The sequence below is a fragment of the Apteryx mantelli genome, chromosome 14 (assembly GCF_036417845.1).
Source record: "Apteryx mantelli isolate bAptMan1 chromosome 14, bAptMan1.hap1, whole genome shotgun sequence".
NCBI classification, from domain to species: Eukaryota; Metazoa; Chordata; class Aves; order Apterygiformes; family Apterygidae; genus Apteryx; species Apteryx mantelli.
In genome coordinates this window covers 2,772,813-2,800,769 of record NC_089991.1, presented here as the reverse complement: position 1 = coordinate 2,800,769, position 27,957 = coordinate 2,772,813, and the positions used below count along the sequence as shown (strand labels likewise).

Genomic DNA, 27,957 nt, shown 5'->3' with positions numbered 1-27,957 from the left:
GTTCAGAAATTGAGCACAGCCTCATTTTTCTCGGCTAATACTCACTGACATAGTGGCATATGGTTTTACAAGGCAGGGGGGTGAGAGGCACAACTACAGTTTACTGGATACATGGTGCTATCTAATTATACCGCTGTTCTTACTGTTTCAGAGGCCTTAATTTTATAGGGAGAGCAGTGATATGAAAATATACCTTTTCCTATAACAAAGCTTTAAGTTTTATGCTTACAGAGGCTTTCGTGCAGCTAGGTTCTAATTTTTTTTAAGACTAGAAAAAAAATACGCCACTAAAAATGCTGTTTTACAGAAATGGAGTACAATGCCATAAATTCACATACCACTAAAAGGCGGGGGGGGGGGAACTCACACTGAGAAAGGTTCAGGTAGCAGATAGACATAAGAGTGCCTTCTTTCAAAGTCTTGATATAGCTGCATGAGGAATAGATATTTAAGAAAAATAGTAACAACTGACCTCTGGCTAGCAGATAAAAATAGGTATTAGCCAAGGACTTGATACTACAGCAACACATAAAAATACAATGCTGAAGTATGAAGATTCAAGAGTCTGAACAAACCTCTGAATGGTCCCACCATGAAAATTTGTTTCCAAGTAGCTCTTATTCTTTGTTAATAAACCAAATTAAGACAGACAGATGCGAAGACTTCATCTTTTCAAAGAAGCTGCTATCAAAGAGATATCAGGAAAATCTCCTACTACATAGAGCAACTGGAAGATTGGACTCTGAATTAATACCAAAGTCTTGACCATGGAAGAGATCTCTCATGTGACGAATCAATTAATTGCCACAAAGAAATAAAACCAAGATTTCACAGTATAGTTGAAACGGCCTAACAATTCACTGCCATGCTAAAGGGCCAGCCCACTACATCCCATCCTCAATGTCATGTTTTGTTGCCTCCTCCTTAACACCAGCACTGTCAATGACCTGGTTAGCTTGGTAAACAGGCAGAAAACCCACTCAGCAAAAAAGTGAATAGTTCTCAATTGTGTTAAGCAATAGACGTAGGCTGCCAAAGAGCCAGCAGACAGAAGGACTCTCTCTTTCAGAAGCAACAGACCACTACATGTGGTCAGCACATTTCGAAGCCTCCGCCAGCCATCTTGTAAGTCACATAAGGGTATCTACAGAAGAGTTTTCTGAAGGAAGCACTACCATCTGACACAAATGGAAGCAACAAATTTGTTTGACAGAAGGTCAAAAGTCTAACATAGGACAGCCAATTTCCTTCCTACTTCAAATGGGAAACAGGAACAGAAACCTCCTTCTACAATAGTCTGGAAAGACCACTTCTACTTTATCCAGCCTACAGCAGTAGTGGCTTGCTCGGTTTGGCAATGTTACATGGAGACCTGAAAACACAGGCTAAACAAAAATCAGACTTAAGAATATTCTCGTTACATAAGCACAATATCTAGTCGTCCCTGGCAAGTACAACTCTGTGACAAAAGGGTGAAATCCTCTCAGAGTCAGTGTTCAGCAACAGAAGCAAATCCATGACCTCTTAATGCTAAGTTCACAACACAGTTTAAAAAGGCAGTCATCATTCTCCAGCTCTTCCAAACACAAATTGTCATGGTGAAAAATATTAAGACAGTTCTGGAGCTATGCGTGAATCAAACTTTTATCCCCTTGTAGGAATACATATTTGGCCAGAAGACCCTCAGTGGCTCTATGCACCTGCACACAGCCCAAGAATTCTTTTTCTCCAGACCAAAAGAACCAACATTGGAGGCTCATTATTATTCAGTCTTTGGAGGACCAAACTGCTTAAATGTCGATGCTTTAATCAGGCACAGAAAGATTAAAAAGAGAGAACCCCTTAAGGCAGTTAATTTTTCTTCCACTCTGGAAGAATTTGCTAGACTCTCTTAACATGCTAAAAAGATAACCAATAATTAGCAGAGCTAAGGAACGTAAAGAAACCAGATGCAGAATGCTAAATAATTTGTGCATGCTTCCCTGAGCTAAGGGTATTTCCAAAATACTGTCTTGAAATCATCAAAAGGGGAAGAAGGGTGTATCACAGTTTCATCAAACAAAGGAAAACCCTCTATATTTTAAGCCTGCGGACAATGGAACAAGAAGATCTCCTAGTTTTAGAAATAGCTTTTCTGGCAATCTACTAGTAGCAAAACTGATTTTATGGCAACAGCAGGCCTCTTATAAGAACGGACAGAGTTCCTGACACCTCTTACAGATCCGTCTTCAATTTACTTCTCAATGAAAACACAAATTTTTGCATGTGCTTTAAAAAAAAGTCTGCAAACTAGAATTCATCCAGGAGGTACATTCCTCAGAGATGTTCAGCTTCTTTGTCATTTACAAGACCACGAGCCTGGTTTCCACCTTAAGATTCCCAGCCCTTTACACTCTTGCGATGGGAGTATAAGTACACCTGCATACAAAGTCTTACTAGACAGTGCCATCCAATGGGACAATACCAGCAGTATGTCATCTACGGACAACTGCTTGAACATACGTGGCTTCCTTCCTTCCCATCCTCAGAAACAGTACCTAGAGGCATAAGCGGGCAACAGCTGGGCATCTGCTCCCCAGTTTTCTCCAACAGCGTACATGGAAGCTCATTAAGATTGAGCGTTATTTTCATAGTCTTATTTGTGCTACGAACAGATACCTAGGTGTCCTTATTCAAAGTGATAACAGAATTCATTTAGTCAGAATAGATCTTACGGAAAGACTCTTCTGTAAAGCTTACACAAAGTTTTTGTACATTACTTGTAAATACTCTTAAAAGCAGAACTTTTCATTTTTATTATGACTTTTATTCAGTAAATTATTTCAGGGCTTTAATACTATTTTTATGAGGAATTAAACACCTACACATCTCGACTGCTTGCCCTCCACCTTCAAATCCCTTTGCAGTTTTGGAGAACTAAAGCAGAAGAGAATTGTATTTTTCTTCTATTTAGCAACTTTTCTGAATGCCAACAGTACTTGAAGTTCTCCTCCACCTCCTTCCACACCCTCTTCTCGCCCTTCTTTACTATTCTAATATCTCCAGGGAGTTCTTATTCCAAGGTTAGTAATGAGGCCCTGGACTCGTCTTTTAGCTCAAATGAACAGTTCTGTAAAACACACCCTTATACAGTAAGAAGTCCCTGAAATTTGTTGTTTAAATTTGGATAATACAACAGGAAGTAAGTGGGTTTTTTTAATGTTACATTAAATTATTACTCCACAGATGTAACTATGTAACTAAAAGTTTTCTGTGATGGATAAAAATCAACTAAGTGCATGACCCCACAGCATGGGGAAAGATGTATATTAAGGGAAATAAGTTCCAATAAAGAATTCCAGGGCTCAATGATAATTTCTGTTTTGACTCTCAGAGCTGTCACTTACAGCTGCCATTAAAATGAAAAAAAACAGTTTTTCCAGGAACAGTTATGTGGAAACATGGATAGGAAAAGTAATCTTAGAGCAACAATACTTTACGTGCTCCCTGGAAGATCATCAAGAAACAGAGCCATCTTGAGTATCTCTTAACTTAATCTGCTCCTTCAACAACGTTCAGGGTTCACATGAGTAGAAACCTTGGTATCTGCTAAGAAGAATCAAACAGAGCTTCATACTTGAAAGTTCCAGGTACTGGATTACCTGGTCTCCAGTTTGACTTTAGACTGGAATACAAATAAGAGTGACACTGCAGTCACTAGCCACCTGCTGACAATTTTGGTATTACCACACTCACTAGCGTGCAGGATGCCCATAATTGTTCCGCAGCATCAAAGGTCTTCGGTGGTAACAACGTTCAGAAAGCATAAGTCACTTTTCAACCTTCTACAAGCTAAACTTACAGCCACCCTGTCATTACATAATTTGTGGAACTGGGCCTTGAAATATTTGATTAACAATAACTTAGGATCTAGGCCCCTTCCAGATGCACCAAGTATGCAAAATCATGACTGCTGAGCTCTAAATCCCACATTTACTCTGAAGATCATCATGATCCAAGATGCTGTGATTCCCTGTTCTTTACAGTTAGAGTTTTGGGATCGAATTGTCACCTTGGCCAATAGCTTGGAATTAAAAAAAAAAAAAAATTAATACAATTTGTGTGAGATTCTAGTAGACTGCAGCACAGTTGCATAGTGAAAACAACGAGTTGCTATCAAGGCCTAGTCTGATCTGAACTAGCTACACAGGCCAGAAAACTCCAGAACCACCAAGTGGATCTTTTAAAGCCAGCTGCTGGGAACAACAACAACAATCTGGAAGACTGTGCCTCACTTTATGAGCATCCTGACAGCCTCCTAAAAGCTCATTACTATGGAGAAAGAGGCTTCACATTGAGACGTCTGAAGGCAGGAGCACAATAATGTCGGCACAGCCTCCAAGTCAAAGGACGCAGCCAAAGCAGAGGCCCCTGGGAAGACCAAGCAAAGAGAGCAAGATACCACATGGATCACCAGAAATCCCCCTGTCCAGCTGCGGTGCGGGTGCTGCTACTGAGCACTGCTACGGGAACAGACCAAACGCGTAAAGCGGTGGAAGTTCTTTGCACGTCGTGTCGTCACAGCAGCGACGCCTTACCAGCTTGCCTTTCGGACAGCGACAGGCAGGCGAGAAAGTTCTCGAAATAAAGAGCTTCCTTTGTCAGATGTCAGGCTGCAACGTTAAACCTTACAGTGATACTTTCTGAAGCAAAGTGAAGAAAAGAGGACGAACGGACGGTAAACTTAGAGAAAATTTAGTATTTTGACATGAGAGTCATTTCATAGAAGGACTAAGAACTTAAAACTTCTAATTAAATATTCTTACCCATGCCCTTGCCCATTTCTCAAATTCCTTTAATAAACAACCAACACTGAACAAATAGCCACAATGCAAGTGAAACTGGAGCTAGTGCAGCTCCCTGTATTCAGAGTATAAGAGAGTGTGAAGTTTAGGTAGAAAAATAAATAAAGCGCACCTGATAGAGTTTCAAAACAGACCACAGTCTTTCTACATGCACCAGTTTCCAAACACTGTAAAGCATGATACAACAGCTCAGGAGTATTTCTTTTAGAGTGCGGACAGAAATAAAGGATCAAAATACTGAAGTTCACTCTACGCATGCAAGCACAGGGAACAGTATCCTTCAACATGCATTAAGATTTTTTTTTTTTCCTAAAAAAATTTTTCTACATTAGAAAATAATCTCAAACATTTTCTGGAAATACAGTATGTGTCTAAACTCTACAAAAAGTCCACCTAGGATCTGTCATTGCTCAGATACTTCAAAAGCAGAGATGAAATAAAACATTTGTTTCAGGAATACTTTTATAAGCTAATCACAGCTTAAATGCAAGAAAAAAAATACAAGCTTATTTCTAATCAATGTTAGCAGAAAATGATTTACAAATTCGACTTTGTATGACTACATACAGCATTTTCCACCAAATACAACATAACACATCTGAAGAAACAAGATCATCACACCAGCATTTTTTTCTTCCATATAAGATCCTTCCATAGAATAATGTCTTAGAGTATAATTTCCTTTAAAATCCATGTTTTATATATACCTTTCAGAAAAGATACTTGAAAAGTTATGCTTATAATGGGCGTAACATACCTGTATGTACACACACAGCAATCAAAGGAAATGATATTGCCACACAAATTATAAAGCCAAAATGTTTTTGCTACTGCATTTGTTGTGGCCGTATTTCCTTTAAGCAAACCTCAAAAAGCAGGAGTAGAGGAAGATCAGACAATAGCCTCAGATATTTCTGTGCAAGTATACACACAAGAGAAATACCATATTTTCATTATACTTGATTAGGATGTTCAGAATCCAGAATTTCATGATATTTAAATGCAAGAAGTGCTTGAGGCTGCGAGATCAGCCAGCATGCAGTAGTATGCATTAATAGTTGTTAGCATCATTCCTCAAGCTCACTGACACTCAGAACTGTAACTCTATCTAAGCTAGGTTTAATTGAGCATTCTTTTCTTCAGGTAAGATAGAAGCAGTGCAAGTCTCAAAAGACACAAGAAAATGCTTGAAGATATTCATTCACTTGCATCCCATAACAGAGCCACATTCTTACTCACCACTTCATTTTAATAGATCAGAACTGAAAATTGCATCCAGTGGACAAACAAGCACGGTCAAAAGACTTTTCACCTCGTCATGTGTAACTTAGTGACTCACTAAGTACGAAGCCTGAACTTTCTGCAAACAATGCCAGTACACATAAGCCATTGTCCGGAGAGTTATTAGTGCACTGTAATTTGATCTCCTCTTAAAATACATATATGCTATGTATAGCAGACTTGACATTACTTGAAGGAATTGGCATTAGTCATGACAGAAGAGCAACAGTTAGTAATCGAACCCTAAGAAACAAACTTAGCAGCTGATTCTGGCTGCTTAAGTGCAGACTGAAACATTTAGGAGGGCCAGAGCAGGGGGAACTAGAGAGAAATAAAAAAAGTGGGGAAAAAAAAGTGAAAAAAAAAAAAAAAAAGACCCAAGGCTCCCTGTAAAACAGGGAGAGTAGCAGCAAAGCAATTCCAATGACACCTTACAGAACTGTACTTAAAGGAAGTTATTTTAGAAATCAGTGTCAGTCATGCTGTCGTAGGTAGTTCTAACACATCATACCAGACCAATCACTGTGACAGTTACGGCTTAAAGTAATCAACAATACTTCTGGAAGTGAGCCCTGAATACCTGTCTAGCCAATGAAGAAGTCTTGACAGGACCTCAGTTGCCAGGAGCATCAGTCACAGCTGTGGCATAAAAGAACTCTTTAAGCGTGTTCCCAAGTTACTAGTACTTCTTTAGGTGATGAATAAAGAATTTTCACTCTAATTTACTTTTCTGAGTTTATATTACAAGTTTGCTTTCTTTGGCATTTCACCCAAACTGAAAGGTGAAAATAAAATGGGCAGTTTTATTCCGGTTCACACTTTTCCCCCCCCCCCCAGCTTTGATTCGTAACACTGTTTATAAAATACATATAAATAAACATGAGAACTCACACCCCTACTTCAGGGAACTTTAAGAGTCACAATGTCTCTTGAGTTTGTTTTTTTCTTCTGTATGATTACCCATAATATAAGTTAATATGGAAACTGATACTAAAAACAAAACTCAATCAGCTAGCAACATTCACATTATTTACTTATTTAATATTAAATTCCTTGAACAAGAAAACTTTGTTAGACAAATTGTAAATTTAAGAAATATCTATTTATCAATGACACTTCAGTAAAGCCAGTATATGTACTCACAGCTAAAACAGTACCCTGAAATCTGATTTGTTTGGTTAGAACCTTGAAACTATATTTGACTGAACTCAACAAGCCTTAACTGTTAAGAAAGCCGGAAAAAAATATTTATTTCTGTGAACCACTAGCAAAGTTTCCTTGCAGGTATTCCAGACAGACAACAGCTGCAGAACAGCCATAAGGCTTCCTCTATGAACACTGTACCTTGTCCAAGACTCAACATAATATTATTTGTGTCTGAGACATAAGTAATCGGAAGACTAATGAGGAACACTTTCAGTCTCACTACTGAAAAAAAAAACCAAGCTCAGAAAAAAAAACAGTCAAAAAAAAGTCAAAGCAAGACACTCAAACCCTTATAGCTGAACATTTACACATATTAATATTGGGTTAAAAACTGGTAGGTGTTCAAATACTGCATTTTGGTTCATTTGAAACAGATCTTTAACTAATTAACAGTTTATTTCAGCTTCAGAACATGTATTATGCTTAAGGTTGCAACCAGTTATAATCTGAACTATTTGGGTATTGAAACATATGCTAGATTGTTAAGAGTACTTCTGACCAAGAAACAGGCAAATAAATTATATGCCACAAGTGAGAAGGCAAGTCTAGGTATGAACGAAAGACTGAAGAAAAATAGAATTGCACTGACTTTGCACTCTATCCTTGTGAATTCACAGAAGTTGATACTATGTCAACCACAACAGATTAATAAAGCAAAAGAAGGTTAATTTTAATTATCCAGAATACAAATCTGTCCCTACACAGTCTTGCAGGGGTGGTAGCAGGGATTATGCAACACATTCACTGGTTTCCAAGGGATGCTAAGCAAGATTCACTAGCAGCAACCATACGTCAATTAGTCTCCATTTACATATTTGGAATAAAAGATTGAGAAGTATTTATCAAAGAACATCATTCTCGATCATCTCAGAAAACAAGATGCAAAATAGTTTAACAAAACCGAATTACCAAGAAGATTAGTGAGGCAGTAAGAGATTTTGCAAACTTAGCTTTTTTTTATTACAGGAAAACCACAGATCTAATTGAGATGAAGACTTACAATACTAAGCAGTATTAAAAAATGGAACAGTAAGACACCTATTTACCCAAGAAGAGATACAAGAAAATGTAGACATAAAAAACCTTCCTAATAAATCAAGCTGCCAGACAAAGAGATCCAGGTTTCCCAAACCTCCAATCCAGTGTTTTATTAACTGTGCTCAGTCTCCAAGATTGTTAATGCAGTATTTATCATAAGCTTAAATACATTAATTTAATGAACCACAGGATAAATGCGGAAGGGAAAGAGAAGATTTATTAATGTTTCATTAAAGTTATGAAGAATTTCAAGACCATTCACTGGGAAACTATATTCTTCTTGTGAATAGGTCACAAAGAATCTTAATAGTTGTCAGCCACCAATACGGTATGCATCTAGAGTGTCCCTTTGCACATACTTCCATTCTGAACTTTAAATTTACTAGAATGTTGTAAAAAAAAAAAAAAGCTTTAAAATGCATTTTATTTTAAGGGACTAATCTGATATTTAAAAAACCCACAAACCTAGATGTTTGCTTATGCCTTGGAAAGATACTGAGAGACTACAGCATCTACTAGATGGAGGACAAGATTGGAGTACATGCACTGTCTTTCCCCAAAGCTGCAGCTACCCAACAGTTTTGCTAATAAGATATTTTTCTGTGTTTGGTCTTCCAGTCATACAGAATAAAATTACAATTGTATCTGTCACCTCCACAAGACTGCTTGTAAAGTATTCATTATTATATTACAAGGTTTTATGTTCTTGTAACCGTAAATAATATTGTTGTCATACAAATAAAGAAAGGCAATCCGCATATGGTACAGAACAGCCCTGCCAGGAATTTATTAGCAGTAAATTGCAGACATATCAGTATGCATTAGCAATCACTTTCTTAACCCAGTGATAACCAACACATCAATCTAAAGGGTTTCTTCCAAGTCCCAAGTACTTAAAAGTTGCCAAACACATCTGAATGGACACAATCCTTGAAGGAAAGTAACCCCTGGACTCCAAGCCATACTGGTTACAAAACACTTTGCGCCATAGTGACCAACTGGCTTAGAGATAAATATTAAACACAGGATATTTTGAAATCATACACTCCCCAGTTATAGATTGCATGGGAAGGGGAAGGAGGGTTTCTACAAAATTTTGACAGCTTAAAAAAAAAAAAAAAAACACCTCCTTTAAGCCAAACAGAGTCAGCATACCTACAGGAACAAGCCAAGCACCGCATACATCCTTTTCACAGATTTGGAGCTTACCCACAACAAAACATTGACGAAGGGACTTAGAACAGAATTACCTCCATAGGCAGGTTCTCCATTTGACTTGACATCATTCCAAAATATAACAACGCAGTACACTCCCAGTGAGAAACTCATACCCTCAGCTATATATGCAGAGAGGGCTGCTCAGGCACATGCCAAGATAAACGCTGACCCAAGGCTCTGCAAGGTAAGGACTGAAGGTAAAGCAGCGCTGGTCAGTTCTCCTTTGCAATGGGGGCTCCCCCACCTATATAGCAAAGATACTTAAACACAGAGCTACAGAAAAATCTCCAGTGTTTTACACTAGATAACTGCCCATCTTCTTCGGTTTGAGCTCTGAAGTTGTAACTTACATGACAAAGTTTCAGAAAGAGTCGGCTGTAAAAGAACATATCACTAACCAAAAAATGGGGAGGAAACCATAAGACAGAGAGTAGGTAGCAGAAAATTATGGCAGGAGTCAGGTTTCCACCATTACTCTTTCCCTGTTTTGGAGGCCCACATACTAACAGTAAGGAATTTTTATTAAATACAAACCAGCATCTGCTATTTCATTTAATACAAATTTTGGTTTGGTTAAGACAATTGCAAACATCTAGTTTTTGTAAAGATTCTACAATTGTGATCATGTTACATAGCTACTCAACAACATGTTACATTAACACTGCTAAAAGCTCAGTGTGAACTGCAGAAACAGTGGATTTTAACAAAGGCTAATCCTGTTTCACCTAGTGAGTTTACAGAAAAATTATTAAAAGGATGAAAAAAGCCACTTCAAAATACCAGTTATTTCTGGAAACAAGAAGCAGATGTTCTCCTCTGTTTGGCTCAGCTGTGCTACAGTACAAGAGTGCCTTTGTTATACTGTCAGCAATAATTTATTTATTACAGCCATTTTATAATGCCCATCACTGTAGTATCTGTGCGTGATTTAGATTAATGAAGATATATCCCTCTATACATAAGCCATCAAGAAGCATCATATACACACTCCAAATAGCAGATTCTTATGACACAGTTGTGCAAATTCGTTTTTTTTCCTTTTCCACTGTCATAGTAAAAAAGGGAACAGGAAGAGTAGGAGGAGTTATTATTGCCAAAATAAGTTGAATTAACATTAACTGAGAATTACTGAAACAAGACATGCTACAAAGTTAGAAAAATACAAGAGCTTACAGCATAAAAATAAACTAAGTCTTTGAAGTCCAACCATGGAAGGAAATGCTGTCTAGAACAAAGTCATGAAGAACTGAGATGAGACTATATTGGGAAAAGGATCCATTAAAAGTGGAAGAGAGCATGCTCACAGAAAAAACTGAATACATAAAGTAGCATAATTATTTGCTATTTTGCCCTGTCAGGCACGGAGACATTATCTGTAGTAGCCATTAAACCACTCCCCAACAGACTAACATCACGGCCTTCACATGGATCAGATAGGGAACCCTGGGCCTCAAAAAACTAAACCTTCAATGAGAGAGCACACATGATGCCATCAACATTTGTCCTCCCTTCCTACTACTTTGAACAAGTGATTTCCCTCTATCAAAATATTCTCAAATTAGTAACTTAATAGCCCCACTTGTGACATGAGAAACAGGCATGATGATGTGTAAGACCGGAAGCTAAAACACTACAAGGAAGTACATAAATGCCATATTCTCAACTTGCAAGAATTAGAGTATGTATAAATACTCCCATATTTCAAACCAGACAGATATCAGTGTAACCCTGCAATACACATTCAGATATTTAAGATTTCATATACTTGTTTAATATTTTAGTTTGAATATAGATATGATTTATATGTGAATAAGCACCCACGACTGCAAAAGTTTCATCCATTTGATGAGACAGTACACACAGTTTCAACAGATTCCAACAAATGATCTCTTTAACATCTGACAGAACACTAACAAGTTCTGCACCTTCAGGCTGAACCGTAAGTAAATATACACCCCTATACACACACACACACCACATCAGTATATATACTAAATATAATCTGATACTATATACACATGCACACTATATATATATAATCACACACACAGAGTATGGGGGGGTGGATATATGTGCATATAAATGTGGGGGGGATGTATATTTACTTAATGTTCAGCCTGAAAGTGAATTTATTAGAGCTCTGTCAGATGTTAAAGAGATCATCTGTTGGGATAATCAAAACAAACACACAATACCTAAATTCCCCCATGCACACACAGATTTTTAATATATACACACACACACAATACATATATAGCATACTGATACTATACAGTATCAGATATAGTATAGTTTAGTAGATACATAGAATAGCAGATATTAGATATAATATATTTTACTGGGGTTTTCTGTTTTGTAATATGTACATTCACACAGACAGCGCGTCAGTAAACTGCCAGTCAATCCTTCAGAATCCTGGAATCCTAAATTTTACTGAAGTGAGAGACACATGCTAGAGCGGTAATCTTCCACATATATGGGTATCAGTCTACGATTAAACATTTAAAGAGACTTTCCACAAGAAAGGCTGACTTGCATCACGTATCTATATAATTTTACAATGCACTAGGGGAAGGGAAAGCAACTCAAAGGTTTTCCAGATTTGGGTAGTATCAAAGAAGTTTCTAAATAGAGTAGCAGAACAGCCATTACATAAAAATGTGCATCATTAAGTGTTAGCAGTAATCTCCAAGAGTTCATCAAAACAACTCCCCCCCACACACTCCCCGCAAAGAAATTAAAGATTATCATACATGAAGTATCTGAGCTACAACAACAAAAATCAAGTGTCTACATGTCTAATATGCATAACTTATACACTTCAATAATTAACAAACATTGGAATGTTACCACAGCACTAAAAACTTGCTCTAGCAGATTTTTCCAAACAAAGATATTTGTAGCATCAATAATTAAAATTTTTGACCAAGCCATTGAGATAAATCTCCAAGATAATTATAGAAATACTTTAATATCTCCATGCAAGGTATCTTTGCATTTACAAATTAAAACATTTCATCAAGAAAGAGTCAAAAAAGAAAATAAACAAGAAACAAGAACACACAGGAATAATCGTACCACTCATAAGCTAAAATTGACATGCGGATTATTTATGCAGATTATTATGTCAGTGAGTTTTTCCACAGACTGCTGTACAGATGATGGTTATGAAGCACAAGACCATGCTACTAATCAGTGTGGTCCCAACCCTGTAATTTGCAATACCCAGGTAAACTGCTCATGTGAACTGCAGGAACAAAAACGGAGGGAGAAGGACAGAAAGGGACTGGAAGTGATTGAAATGAATCAGTACAAAGAGCTTAGGGTCATCATAAAAATCACAGTCATGGTTTCTAGATTTTTTGGGATGGGAGAGGGAAAAGGAGTTTGTTTAAAAAGTTCTTATAAAAATGTAGTCAAAATACATGACCGGCCACATGCAGCTGACTTCACCTGGGAGGAGCTGATGATACCTTTCTACAGGAGTAGGAGGGAAGAAATGAAGTCACACTTTTTGCCTGTGCAGAACCTGATACATCAAGAGAGGAGTCACCAGTTCATATATCCTGTGCAGAGAGACCTGAAACTGGGATCTGACAATCCTGGCTACAATAAGCCAAGTTTTACTTCTCTGGCCTAGGTCTCGATTCCTACAGGTTTAAAAAAAACAAAACACTGACATATTTGGGGAGAAAAAAATAAATAAATTCACTTTTGCAATTGTTTCCTCCAGTTCCCTCATGAGCCCGTATCCATCTGTCATCTCACTTTAGAGCATATGCTTGGGAAATCCGGCAGAGTGGGGTGGGCAGTGGGTACAGGTACAGTTTTTTTGCTTTGTGTCTGAACAGGTAATACAGACCCATGAAGGGGACTACCAGTTGCACTGCACTACTAAGAAAAGGGAAGCACTTTTCCTGAAATTACATCAGTTTCTAAATATATAAAAAACAAATGCACCCCAAGAAAACAAAACCAATTTGACTGTAATTATCCACTCTGGAACAGGCAATAAGAACAGAGGCCCCAATCCTGCCAAGTTGTAAATACCTGCTTAACTTTAATCATGAACAGTCTCACTGTTAAGTGCCTTTAAGTGCTTGCCAAAAAAGGGTCAGAGTAACAAGTAAATTAAGATTTTTTTAAATCATTTTTAAAGTTGCTATTAGTCTGATTAGCAAAAGATTGAGTTGTTTCCACTATTAAGATACCACAAGAAATTCAAATTTGCACACAACCCTGATGTCAGATCAATGGGAATCTATACAACTTCACACGAATCCACAAGCACAGTGCAATCTAGCTGTAGATTATGATACCTGAGAGTTTAGTTTAATGTTAAAATACAGATTTTGTCTAACCTTGAAAGACAGCATTGGCCAAAATGATGTGACAATACTAAGAAACTCCATAACAATTGTTGGGTTGGGGGGGGGGAAATTGGGGATAGGGCAGAGGGAAACACAGATATTAGACTTCAATATTGGAAGGAAAAAAAAAAAAGTCTTTAGATATTGCAGCCCATGGCAGGCTACCTATTCCCAAAGGTAAAACACATGGTGCATGGCATGCTAGCTCATGAATGACACTTCTGTGATCAGCTAAGTTGCCCAACACTGTAAACCATGCTAGCAAAGTAATGTTGGAAGCGTAAACTAGCGCTGAACAGAAAGAAAGAAAAGCCTGAAGCAAGAGAAGAGTGAAAAAAGTAAGATAAAAAGAACAGAGAGTTTTCTTAGAGGCTGCCTCATCATTTATTTAAGAAAGCAGAGGCAGAAGCAGGAATGTATCAGATATCCCAATACAGATAACACTGGAGCTGAAGATGTACGCATCAGTCACTCAAAACAGTGCCTTGAAGGGGCACCGAGGTCTTTGCCCCGCCACAAAATATTCCCAGTCAATCTCAGTTCCCCTTGAGCAGCCTTTTGATAATTAGCTTATAAGGAAGACTAGGCAGGACATTTTGCTCTCCATTAAGTATCAAGGGAGAACAGATGTTTTCCTGTCTCACAGGGACAAACTCAAGAGCCTATCATTTCATGCCACTAATTCCTGAGCACATAAAAATCACAGTAAGGAAAACAAACAAACAACAAAAAGAGGCAAATGCAAGCAAACTCACTCCATTCCAGCCTTTCAGTGAAATGCAAATGCTATCAAACATACTTCACTGTTAAGTTAACGCTAGCTCCATGGCATAGCCATTTCCAAAATACATGGTTGATTATGGGACTAGTTTGCAGGGAGGGGACAGAGGAAGGAGTTAATTGGAAAATATGTTTTATTGTAGCTACCCAGCCTTGCACATTTCTACACTCCCACTCACTGGGGAAACATTTCTTTATGAAGTCTGTAAAACATAATGAGTTTGGTTTTGTATAAATCTGCATCATACTACAGGTAAGCAAAGTTTTTCAGCTCGCTAGCTTTTTCCCAGAAGTTTTGCATCATTGAAACATGTATACTTTTTCTTTTTTTACTTTTCAGTGATACGCATCTACTTCTTCCTACACTTGCCTGAACTATTCCATGAAGTGTTTTTAAGTCTACTGCATGTTTAAAATGGAAGGTCCAACTTTGCAAAATATAAATAAATAATCGCTGTAAGAAGATTTTAAAAAAGTGCTCAGTGGGAGCATTCCCTGCTTAAAAGAAAGAGCCCGTGAGCGCCAGCACGGTCCTGTGCAGCACATAAACGCGAAGCACAGCACCAAGCGGAAAGTCCGTCCCGATGCAGATCCATGCGAGGGGAAGGGGGAACGGGGGAATAAGCTGCATTACCTCCTGGGTCCTCTCCGAAGGTTTCTTTCGCAAGGCCTGTTTGATCTTGGGCTCCACAGGAGAGGTCATTCTACTACTCGGCTCCTCCAGTTATGTAATTCCTCGGGAACAGCCGCGGGGGTGCGATCCCTCCAGGCGAGACGGGGGAGGCAAAGCTGCAAGTCGGCGCTGGCGGCGGGTGCGGAGCCCCCGCGCCCGCCGCCGCCGCCGCCCGCCCCGCGCCGCGCCCCCCCCCAACCCGCCCCGGCCGCCCTCCCCCGCGCCCGGGAGGCCGCGCACGCCGCCGCGGGGGGAGGGGGGGGGTGTCGGGCGCGGCGCCCCCCCCACCCCCCCTCCCCTCCCCGCCCCGGGCTGGCTCCTCACCAGGCGGGCGGCTCCTCCGGGCTCCTGCGGCTCAGCTCAGCAGCGGCACGCGGGGCAGGTGGCGCCGGCGCCCGCCGCCGCTCCCCATCCCGCGGGCCCTGGCGGCGCCGCGGCCCCGCCGCTGAGGAGAAGTCGCGCGCGGGCTGCGGGGAACTTGCCGGCCGGAGCGGGACTCCCTGCGCCCGCCCGCTCCCAGGGCGGTTGGCCCCTCCGCCGACAGGCTCCTCCCTCCCCGCCCGCACAAAGCCACGCGGGCGGGCGAAGAGTTTCGCGCTGCGGCGCCGGCGGCTCCCCCGCTTCGCTCCGCGCCCCAGGACGGACGCAGTCGCCCCCTTATGGCACCAGCTAGCCGCCGACACAGCTGCGGCTCCGGCCCCCCCGCCCCTGCTTGCCCACCGCAAAGCCCACCCTAACAGAAAAGGCCGAGAGCGGGCTCTTTAACCCAGAGTATCAGCCAGAAGGGTGGGGGGGGGGCGGGTGAGGGGCGTGGCCTAGTCAAGCCCCGCCCCGCGCCTCGGCGGGGTGGGGTGGGGAGGGGGGCTGGCTCGCGCAGCCGCGCGGAGGGAAGGCTCGCGAGGGTTGGAGAGGGGCTGTGCGCATGCGCATGGGGCCGGCGGGCGGTGCGCTCGTGCTGAGGCGAGACCCGCCTCTGGGGGAGGGGGCGGGGGGCGGCGCAGCTTCGCCTCGAAGCTGGCGGGGGGGGGAAACGGTCGCCGTTGTGGTGATGCCTCCTGTGTGCACAGCGCCGAGCACCCCCCTGAGGAGGCCGGGTCACACTCCGGGCGGGCGCGGGTCTGGGCGAGCAGCGGCAGCCGTTACGGGCTGGCGCGCGGGTCTGGGGAGCAGCGGCAGCCGTTACCGCCTGTCAGCGCGCAGCTTCTCCTCACGCCGCGCCTCGGCGGGCACTCCCCCCGGGACCCCCCCCGGGCACGCTTCGTGTCCCCGCTTTTCAGCCCAAACTGACCGCTTCCCGCTCAGATTGCGTCCCGGCCTCCAGTGGGACATGCTCCTCCCGGTATCCCCGCTTGCTTGGGCAGGGATTCTTTTTCGCAGGACACCATGTATTGGCACACGGTTTCTTAACGGCCACACCTATATTTTGAGTGAGTTCCCATCTTTTTTTCTCTTTTTATAAAATATTTCATCTTTTTATAAATATTTGTCATCTTTGAGTTTTTTTAAGAGCCCGGGACTTCCAGATCTGAGGCATCAACATGTTCACATTTCACAAGATGCTTCAGCATATCACTGTGTTACCCACTGAGGACTCATAGGCACAAGTATTTAATATCAGCTATATCAAGATAAGTTCAGGCCCTTGCAGAAATATGCCGGCCTCTTCAGAGGAACACACTGTTCAGCAGTGCACTGCAGAGTTCAGGTATGCAGAACCTTGCTTCAGGGTGGAAAGAAGACAATACCTACCAAATTTGGAGTTTAACCTTACATAAAAAGCAGCTACATTGCTCAAAAGTGTTGTGAGATTTCTGCAAATCAGACTTGGTTTATGCTTTAAGTTCTTCTGAAGACCTGCATCTCCAGTGACTGCTGCTCCCTAGGGACAACAGGAAACAGCAGTATATCAAACATTTCTGAGAAAATTTCCTTCCTTGCACTAAGTCCAATTTTGTAAATTTATAAGATCAAAGCTAAGCAGGCATACAACTTGTGTTTGTCCTTTGCCATCTTTTTTTTTTTCTCTTTCCTTCCTAATAAACAAGAGTGTTCTTGTTTCTTCCCTTTCTCCTGCTATTCCTTCCAGTTCTCTTTATCGCTTGCCCTTTATGGCACAATTGTCTTTGTTATACTAAAGGACATTACTGGTCATCCCAGTTATTTTATAATATTTCTAGTGTTTCCTCTAAGAAAAATCTAAGAAAAATTTGACATTTCCATAACTGTAGACTTTGGTATTGTGCCTAGTATCACTGCAAGCACAGCAACAGTTGAGTTGATAGCCCTGATCTTAAAAGCAACTATTCATAACATCACAAAGTCATTACACTGTTCCTACTAGAGAAAGGCAATATAAGACACTCCCAAAATTACAATCAGGTAAGGAGACAGTTTCACTGCTGTAAAGTCTAAGACTGTTTTTTAGTTGCTTTTGTACTGCAGTGGTGAAATGAACATTTCCAGCTACCATGTATATTATTGTTCCAAGGGTCAGAAGTTTGTACAAGTTATTTGGCAGAACATACTATCCTTTTTCAACTTTAATACATAAAACATTATTTCCAGTACTGTGGGATTCATCTAAGATTCCATGCCAGAAGCTCAAATCTAAAAGCTGTAGATAAAAAAAATTCTCCTAAGTAATTGAGGAGAAGCAAGTGGAAAAGAACTGAAGCATGACTCCTCCTTTATGAAGTGATCTGTGCTTTCCTGGTTTTCCCCCTCATGCTTTCTCTTTTTTTCCAGCCAGATGTAATAGTGAATCAAGTAATTCTTCTTTCTCACTTTAATTTATAGTTAAAGTATCATGTAAAAAGTTAGTTAACATTCCCCAAGTGCAAGTGACTAGAAAAATCTTAATGGAACACTAGAACATGGGGTAATTGAAATCTGTCCCCTAAAGTTCCCACGAATCTATAATAATTTAAATCCTAATCCTGATTTTTAGAACTTAATTCTTTCTACCACCTATTCTAGCTGTTTGGCATTCCTGCAGTCAAAATATCGTGGAAATGGGCACTCAACATAGGAATAAAATGAATAGCTTAAGAATTCCTTTTTTCTTTTGCACACAAGTTATGTTACTTTGTGTACATCAGCCAACAGACGCATCATGGAGTGGGTATATAGAAATACTCAATAGGAAGAAAAGCTTCTGTTTCAGTTTATTTGCTTGCCTCAACTGACCTGTGAAATAAGACTTTCCTCACTGCAAAAATACCTGAATTTGGATAGGTAATGGCTCTAATAGTTGCAATTATTCCAGGGGCTATTTTAGCTGTCAAGGTTATTTTTCCAAATATTTTGAGAACAATGGAAATTAGTGTCATGGTCCTTAATTGCTTACTGGTATACAGCAGAGGTGCCCACATAGTAAAGCCTAGATATTTAAATACAATTAAGACGCTTTCACAAGTGAGTAATTTCAGGGCTGGGATTAAAGGATGTGGCTAAGCAGGATGCCTGTTGTTTGCGTAGAAGGGAAAATTACTTCCCTTTTTCTGGATTGTATCAATCTACCCTAATAACGCATCATTACTTATCATTTTAATCTTTATTTATTGAAAAATAAAAAATAATATCTGTAGTCTTCTTACATACAAGGATCAGAGATGTCTTGCTACGTGTACGTGCATGGGTTGCAGTCTCAAGAGATTAAATTTTTCTGCTTCAAACATCTGCGAATTCGAAAAGATCAGTTAAATATGAAGTACCTTGTCCTGGTAGACATCTCCTGACAGAAAAGGACTTATGTTCCTTCAATTGTTCGCTTTCGCTGACACTCCCAATGATGTCTTTTAAATCTCATGCCTTTCAGCGTCAAGCACACATCCCAGATTCTTCAGGTTAAGACACAACTTCCTCACCTCTCCCAGTGGGAAAAATACACATTCATCATATACCAAAATATTTTTACACGTATTTTTATGTATTCTATGTATTTCTTGTTCCCATGAGTTTTATTATAGTCTGGCAATTTCCTTTCTCTCTCCAATTAGGCTTTTATGCTGTTCTTCTTGATTTCTTAGATTTGAACAAAAATTCTACTTCAAAGATTGATTCAGTTACAACTAGTTAAGTATAAAATGTGTTTAACACACTGCAAGGAAGACATACAAGCTAATTCTACGCCTGACTAGAAGAAAACAAAATGTGCGATCTCCAAATGGGAAAGGTCTCTTTAGCCACTGTTTTATCATATATGCTTATTCTGATTATTACCTTCCTCAGTAAAATACAGTTGTTATTGTTCAGTAAAAGTGTGTGAGATCAGGGATACAAAGGGATAATTAGTAATTTTGTGCAAGTGCACTCTTTGCAGGAAAGTTAGATTTTGCAAATGTCACAACACAGTTTGATAACATTCCCAGATAAGAAAATTGGTCTTTTGTCCAAAACAGTATTTTGCATAAATTCTGAAATTGCAGGACAAATTCTGAAATTACATCCCAGAAAATGTAAAAGATCACATTATTTTTGTAAAATGAAAAGCAAACATGAAATGCTCACTTCATATTCTGCCACTAGTTTTACACCTTCTGAGGCAAAGTTTGCTACTCCAGCAGTAGTACTCGCAACTTCTTCACTCAGAAGAGCAAAAAGGAGATAGCAAATCTGTATCTCTCAAAAGCAGTGCTTTATAGTTAATTTTAATCATTAAAATTCAGTTCACAGTGATAATTTTGCCAGATATTTGCAGCCCCTGCAGTGACTTTTGTGCAAACAAACACCCACACCTGGATTCAGACCCATCATAAGCAATTAGACTTTAGCTCGATTTCCAAAAGAAACAGGCTCACGCAATCGCACCGTCTGCCAGGCAGTCTTCTTCCTATAGCTTTTGATCCTGTTGTCCATTTTCATCTAGGCTGGGTAGAGGAGTAAAAATTGTAAAGATATGTTTGTGCACTTTTAATTTAAATTGGCAGCTGGATAGAGGAGAGATACAAAATTACTGTCTCGCTTAGGGAAAGGCTCTTGCACATGCTCCCGAGGTATCTGCTCAGTTTTGCCCAGCCACTGGCCCGCTGGCGTGAGCGTAGCTCTGAGCCGGGCAGTGAGCGTGTTCCCTCCTGCCCGTCAATAGCAGGGACGTGGGAAGGGCACAGGACACTGTCGGGCATGAGGTGGGCTCTCAAGGACAAGAGGACAGGGGAGCTGCAGTCATATGGTCACGGAGGAGGAGGAGTATGCGGATGGAGGACAAAAATCTTTGAGGAAGGAGTCTTCATGAGTTCTGCTGCTCACATCCCTTTTTTTTCTTTATTTTTATTTGTGGACATATGAGCTCACAGATGTGGTGGTCAGTGCAGGGATGAGACTCAACTGGCAAGACATCTTAAAAATGAAGCACACAGCAGTCCGTGCAGAAACCAAAATCAGGCAAGTAACTGTGTATAAGTATTCCTCCTCACCTCATTTAGGTACAACTGGATCTCATATAACAAGGTAGTTCTCCTGCATGTGTTCTTTGAGTTTCAGTGCAAAGGATAATGATAAAACGTAGAAAAAAAGCATTAGAATTCTGAGACCTTTAACATCATCTTTCAGCCGTATCATAATAAACTTTCTAAAACTAAAAATCCCTCTCTTTTCCTGAACAGTACAGGGTTTTCCTTTCACATACAGATTTTTCCTGAAGAGTAAAACTAGAAAGTCATTTACATCTAAGCAATTACAGAAGTCAGCATTACAGTCAAACCCTTATTCTTTAGCCTTAATCAGTAAGTCTGAAACAAATGAGAGGCCTAACAACTTTTAAATATGGGGCATACAATGCCTTCTGTACTTATGCTTTACCTTCAGTGGCAATTTTGCTTGCTTTTCATGTTCCCTTTCACACACCCTTAAGGGTCTCTGAAGTGCTGAGTGCTGGTGTGAATGTATTGTGAATACTCTAAGCCTTAAGAATGAAAGGTCTTGAGACCATATTAACATGCAAAGAGACAGGGATGACAAGCTGCAGCTGCTCACTGGAAGGAGAATGAACCACGTCTCTGGCATGGCGTGGTTAACCATTTCCTATGTCGTAGCTTCTGACAGAAGGAAACGTCTCCTCTGGGCTGAGGGCAGTGCATGGCGTGTCCATGGCTTCCTGGAGGACAGGTGGAAATTAGGAAATAACGAATGGTTGTGCTTGGGAATGCATAGCACATTAGCAATATAACACTCTGGTCATTGTTCAAGGTAATAGTTATTCAATCATGTAGCAAGTTGCTTTTTGAATCATAGTTTTCAAGTCAGGAGCAATCTGTTAAAGCAAACAGTGAGTTAGGTTATGTGTTATTCACTTACTAATGTTTCCATGAAAACAAAGATGCCCAATGGCACAGACTCTCTGAAAACTGCCAGTGAGGACTGTGAAAACTATTTGTATTGCAACAGTACTGGCTATCTCATGACCAATACTGCTTGCTTACACGTGTATTCCCATCTACCACTACTGTTTTCCTTCCATGCCCAAATGTGAAAAGACAAGTATCAAGGAGTGTATTCTCCCTCCTGTCCTCTGGTGAGTCATTCAAAAGGTACAACTGCAACTGTCACTGAAAAATGGCCATCTGCCCGTTACGGACTTACCACCACCTTGCTGCTGAATTACCAAGCTGTGTCAGGTTTAAATGAGTGGGATAACTGGTGAAAGGACTAGTGCCAATTCTCCAAATCATCCAATCTGCCCCAGGCATGTTAGAGTATACAACATTATCAAAAGTGTCTGATAAAACAGAATAAGAACCGACAAAAACATTTAAAGATGTTATAAAATAGCGTCTAAAATAAAACTAGCCGATTTGCTCAGATGCAGGAGTTCTTGCCCTGACAGAGATATACACACCATAATGGAACAGTTCTGTTTCTTTTGTCTGAAACAGGCTCTTTTATCAAATGGTTTGTCTTTCTTCTGCCATTTACTTTTACTACGCAAAACCTACAAATATTTGATTCCAGTCTCAGCACTGTGTTGGCAAAACCTAAAAGAGCATATGGACTTGTCTAGATATTTGAGGTATCCAGCAACAGTATACAGATGTCCAATCTCTAGCCTGAAAAAATTAAAGATGGGGGAGGAGGGGGAAAAACCTGCACTGACAGGAAGCAATCTGGAGTCTAGTGACTATATCATTTGCATTTTCTTTACTGTTAAAATTAAGTTTAACCTTAGCTGAAAGATTTTCAATTGCCCATAGGAAATTTCATGCCAAAAACATTAGAAAAGGAAGGCTGGGAAAGAGAATGGGCTTGGCATAGATAAATATGCATAATAAAAAACAAAAGGAAAGGACATTTTTTCTGTGGGTAATTCTCCACCAGTAATCTGGTATCCAGTAGCCAATTTAACACATCTTATTGCAGAAATATAATGTCTTTTTCATTAATTTCTGGCATACGATTATATATCCCCTAAAATAGTACAATTATAAATTGCAAGGTAATTTCACAGATACCTTGTTTTTTGTGGCTATGACCTGCTGTAACCCAGAGAGAACATGCAATCTTATTTGTATTCTTCTACCAAGTGGTTATTTACAGAGGCAAAAAGCCAAACACTTGCATAACACAATATTATCATTCTGTGTATCTCTGACATTTTTAAGTGGACAACACTTTAGCTGGCAATGTTGAACTAGTGAAAGAACAGGGTATGACTGCAGAGAGGAGCCAGTTTAAATATGACCAAGATTAGAGTAAACAGAATTTCAGTCCTCCCCCTTTTTTTAAGTAAATGGAGTAATTCTTTGAGCATGTGGAAAAAATAATAAACAACCTCTCTATCGCCAAATAGTAGGCCAGCAGTCTAGACTTCTTCTTAACTTGCAGTCAACTAGATTAAGAAATTGCTAATAAATGCCTGACATACTATTTTTCTGTTTTATGCAATAGAATAAGTGCTACTTACTTGTGCCGTCCTGTGAAGAGCCATTACAACATTTGAACAGAGACCAGGGCAAGGGAATATTTTAACAATTTCCTTGCTGCTGGTGTCAGCGTCACAGGGTACTTTGCAGCAGCGGTCACTGCTATCACGTCCGACACCAGTGTAGCAGTTCAGCCGGCATCACATCAGCTTTCCGCTGTATGTGCATATTTTGTGTGTTTGTAGGAAGCTATGTGCATTTGTATTTCTGTGTGTGTTTGTGTGTATGAGCTATAATTTGGTTACAAAGAAATGTTTCATAGTTTAGTAGGCTCAGTACAGGCCTGGGAGCCAGGAATGCAGTGTGAACTCATTGCAAAGTTATGTAGGCCAAAATTCCCTGTATCATCCTCTGGTTTCAGTCACATTTAGATGCGGTGGGCCTGATTTTTCCGAGGAATGGCGTATAAGCAGCTCCCACTGACATAGGAGAGGCAGCAAGTGTTCAGTTCCTCCAAGCAGCAGCTCCACACTTTTAAATAGGGTACCCAGTGTTGACACGCTCATTGGGAGGGACAGTTGCTTTTATCATCTATCTTTGCAGGATGACATACATCCTTGTTATTCCTTATGATCTGTTCTCCAGCTTTTAATGACCTTATAGAGCTAACAAGCTGTTTAGTTCCCCCACCCAGGCACAACCATATGGATAAGATAATATCAGGCAGCTCAGTAAAATCATTAAATCTCAGGCATGCAGAATATCCAGAAAGTTCCTGTTTTCAGTGTGTTCATTTAGTCTTCAAATGCAGAAGCATACAGTATGCTCACATGATGTCAGTGGCATAAAAGAACAAACTGTCTTTCTGCACTCAAAATTCTGTTTATTTTTAACTCTGAAAAGATCTGCAAGACTCTTTCCACTCTGTGTGGTTTTTCTCCCTTCCTCCACTCCCTCCAGATGCCCTGGCCTTGTTGAAGTCACACAGTAATTCTATATCGCAGTAGATGTAATAGTAGTGGATAATAATCCCTGTGATTCACAGCAGTATCCCAGAGCCTGTGGTGGCCTCTTCCCACAGTCCTGAACCTCTCCTGCGGTACAGAGCTGAAATTGTCCTGCTGAGAGACTAATAGACTTTCTTTTACCTTCCACAGAAATTCATCAAAAAGCCAAGACAGCCAGGGACTCCTGCCGCCCTTTCCCAATTCCAGGGGAGGGACACGAGTGGGACCCCCAGAATCAGATCGAGGGAGCTGAAGGTACAGCAACAGCCAGTTGCGTAGCGTTACAGCCTCCTCCTGGTAGACCGTCTCACTTCTCCTTTCGGCACACAGAATTTGGCACGATCCTCACTGCAAACCCCATCATCCCACCCCAAGAGTCCGTAGCAGGAACAGTGTCTCCCTCGGAGGAATTTCACCCAGGAGGGGATGCGATGACTAACATAAAGCAGCTCCTGGGGCTCATATGGTGCGTGTGGGTAGATAAGGATGCGAGGGGAGAGGGAAGTGTTACTCCATACTGTGCTTTTCAAGCAGATGATTGTATCGGTTGGGTTTTTTGAATGCTAGAAGTGCAGCCGTTTGTACTCTTCCTTGAGTGAAAGGAAGCGTTGTGTGCGAAACACAGGAAGAATTTCCATTCCCCTAATTTGTAAGGAACAAGGGAAATAGAAGCAGAACAGAAGCTAGATGAAGGTCAGATGACTGTATGAATCATACGCTGATGCAAGTTATCAAATGTGTGGCTCAGTGCACCACCCAATAAAACCAGATGCCACCTAAGTATACAAATATACTCCTACTATCGCTTACCTTAGACGTCAGTAATTTCTCTTGCTCAGAACAGAATGGACTGCTTTTGCTTTTTGTTTCTTACTGTGATACTGGGAATTTAAAAATCAGAAACGATCTATCAGGTAGGATGGCAGTAATGATATTGAGCCAGAAGGCATTTCTTTAGACTTTTTAGGCATTTCATTTCACCTAGGTGAAAGTTGAGATTCAAGCGCTCCCAAATTTGAAATATTCAGAAAGCGATGGAGGCTGGTATTCGGATGTCCGTGGAACTATGTCTGGGAATGTATTTACTCGTTCCATTAGAAGGGGGAACCCAATGAAAGTCTCACAGAGATCCTGTCTGGCCTGAAGGAAATACACTGAATTCCAGAAACACTGTGACACCAAGAACAATATGGTCGAGGAAAGAGAATTCTTAGTAACTGCTTACAAAATGATTGTGCAGCTTGAACCAGCAAACTATGACTTTTTCTAGAAGGCTGAATCAGGCTCACTATATTGACACATCACAAATAACTTGGCTTCCAAGCGCTCCACTGAAAGCCATTATGAATACTCTAAGTGGCAAAAAACATGCTAAAAGCCATGGACATTACAACACATATCTTCTAGCACATCTGAATTTTTCAAACTGTTTTAGTGACTAACATTTCTTAGAGCTTTGGCTAGTGGGCAGAGTCTTTCCATGGAAATCTGCATTGCATTTAAGCAACTGGCTTTCATTGCTCTCTTCTTCCAAGGCAAAATTGCCTTTGCAATAAAAGGGTTTTTTTATATAAACAGTCACTGTAGTAGTTGCTATTTTGTGACCTACTAATTGAGTCTGTCTCCAGGAGGATATTATAAATGTATTGCGCTTTTAAAGAAGGTACCAAGATAAATGGAAACAATTTCTGGGCTTGTAGTTAAGGAGACCTTGAGGTAGCAGGAACCAGGCAGAGGTTTTTCCAGTTGTGGTCTAAAAGTAAGAGGGGCACACAAATGGGTGAAGAACCCTGCAGCCAAAATTGGCAATAAGACTTTTATAGTGAGAGAACTGGGAAAACAGAGTTCCCCAGAAGCCTGCACCCAGAGGGCTGCAGAACAGGGAAGGTGGGAATCACCAGCAACGGCAAAGGCATCTGCTGGGGTCTGGCCAGCAGCTGGCACTCAGCTGTGACCGGAGACAACGCAAAAGCGAAGGTGTGGTGACTATTGCCCAGGCTGCCAGTAAAGGCGGGACAGAAGACGAAACTATCAGCAATATCATGAACATGTTTCTAGCAAGGAGGGGCTACAGTTCTGTTTGGAGACAGTATTTTTATCAGTCAGATACCAAGACCGCCACATGCTCAAGCAGCGATGCTCAGCTGCCTCTTGTTGACAGTCTGAACAGGAAACAGCCAAAGCACAAATTAATTACAAACACTTAATGAGCTCTCATGCTTTGGCTGTAAGCAATGAAGGCAAAGGCGAGACGCTATTGATGGAAGATATTTCCTCTAAAACTGCCTCTGTTGTACATGTTTTGAAAAACGGGGGATTCAATCCATGTGTCTCAGGCCGACCGCTCACACTGGAATGAAGCCACCTGGTCTCCCGTAGAGCCTTGCCGGAGCGTGTGACTCCTCCACGGACGAAGGGGGAATCTGCCCCGGGAAGCTGCGATCTGTCAGGGTCGGCAGGTCCCCAACAGCAAGCCTGGGAGAGAACCAGACGAGGATGTGACAGTCAAATACAACGTATTTCAGAAGTTGTGTTTAGGTTAAGGACTATTTCCCCCCTAAACCTGGGGGTCTGACTTCATAGCGGCAAAGAGATGTAATTGCCCAGAGGCAGCATGGGCTCACGGGCGCTGAGTATAGGGCCCTTGGTTTTAATACTAAATCAGTTCAAGCCTACGGTTCTTTAAAAAGTATATCTGTTACCATGGGAAGAGCCTGTTTTCCACTAACCTATAATTTAAGAAATGGTTAACAGATTTTTAAACTATATTTTGAAAAATAAATTTGCCTCCAGGCTGATGGCTTTTACAGCCTAACCAGCTTCAGAACAATGTCATTTGAAATGATGGAGATCAAGACCTTTTATTTAAACCATTTGAGCTGTTAAAGAAAAACAAGCCTTTAGAATAAATTGCTTGATCGTTAATTATTGCAGCACAAGCAGCGCAGCTGTAATTATCTTGTTCTCGGAGAATGTCTCCCTCAAATTTTATCAGTCATATTGTTAATACATGCAAACGGAGCCCTTATGCTTTCTCTGCTCTTTTGGTAGTGATCAAAATCCAAGATTTCCAGTTACAGCTGCTATTAATAAATCTGCTCCTTGAAAATGTGGTAGTTAATTTCTTAGCATTCAGTGCACTTAGTAAGCTATTGAAAAATATAATTGCCCAGGGCTGTAATTTTGAAGCAATTATAGAAGAATCGCTGAATGTATTATTTTCAAATGAATCTAAATTCTCCAAGGTGAAAAGTATCTCTGCTAAGAAAATCAAGTGCACAAACTGATTTGTACCCTCTTCCCCAAAGTCAGTGTTTCTAAACACCTTAATTAAGCGATGACATTTCTTAATCCCCACGCCAGGACTTTTAAAGGAAGATAATGTTCATTAAGATGCAGTCCCACGCGTTCAGAGTTCAGCTGCAAATTCCGGTGGGTCAATACGAGCGCGGAGAGCCGGCCGAGGGACTTGCCGTGGTGGCCTTGCTCGGCCCTTCCCTCCAGGGCTTCCTGCCACGGCTTTTTGTGCTCGCACCGGGCAGGTTATAAAGCCGCTTTCTGGCACCACTGACAACACAGCACCCCATCGCTGGAGACTTTCTATAAATTCATTCTATTTGTCAAGAAAACTCAGATAACTTTCCTTTAGAAAATAAGACACTCATTTTAAATAAACATTCTCGC

The 27,957-nt window shown here is 40.7% G+C and overlaps 1 protein-coding gene across 3 annotated transcripts in view; it reads right to left on the bottom strand.

Moving 5' to 3' along the window:
* Positions 1-15,962, bottom strand: part of RAPGEF6 (Rap guanine nucleotide exchange factor 6) — a 137,949-nt gene extending 121,987 nt beyond the window's left edge. For 2 of the 3 annotated variants that reach the window (XM_067305067.1, XM_067305068.1), the window contains exons 1-2: positions 15,735-15,962; positions 15,372-15,500 (exon numbers count right to left, since the gene is read on the bottom strand). In XM_067305067.1, the coding sequence (XP_067161168.1) occupies positions 15,372-15,440 (69 nt within the window). In that variant the 5' untranslated portion in view covers positions 15,441-15,500; positions 15,735-15,962. Of the gene's footprint in view, positions 1-15,371; positions 15,527-15,734 lie in introns of all 3 variants that reach the window. The other variant, XM_067305066.1, reaches the window with a different exon arrangement.
* Between the last annotated feature and the right edge of the window lie 11,995 nt (positions 15,963-27,957).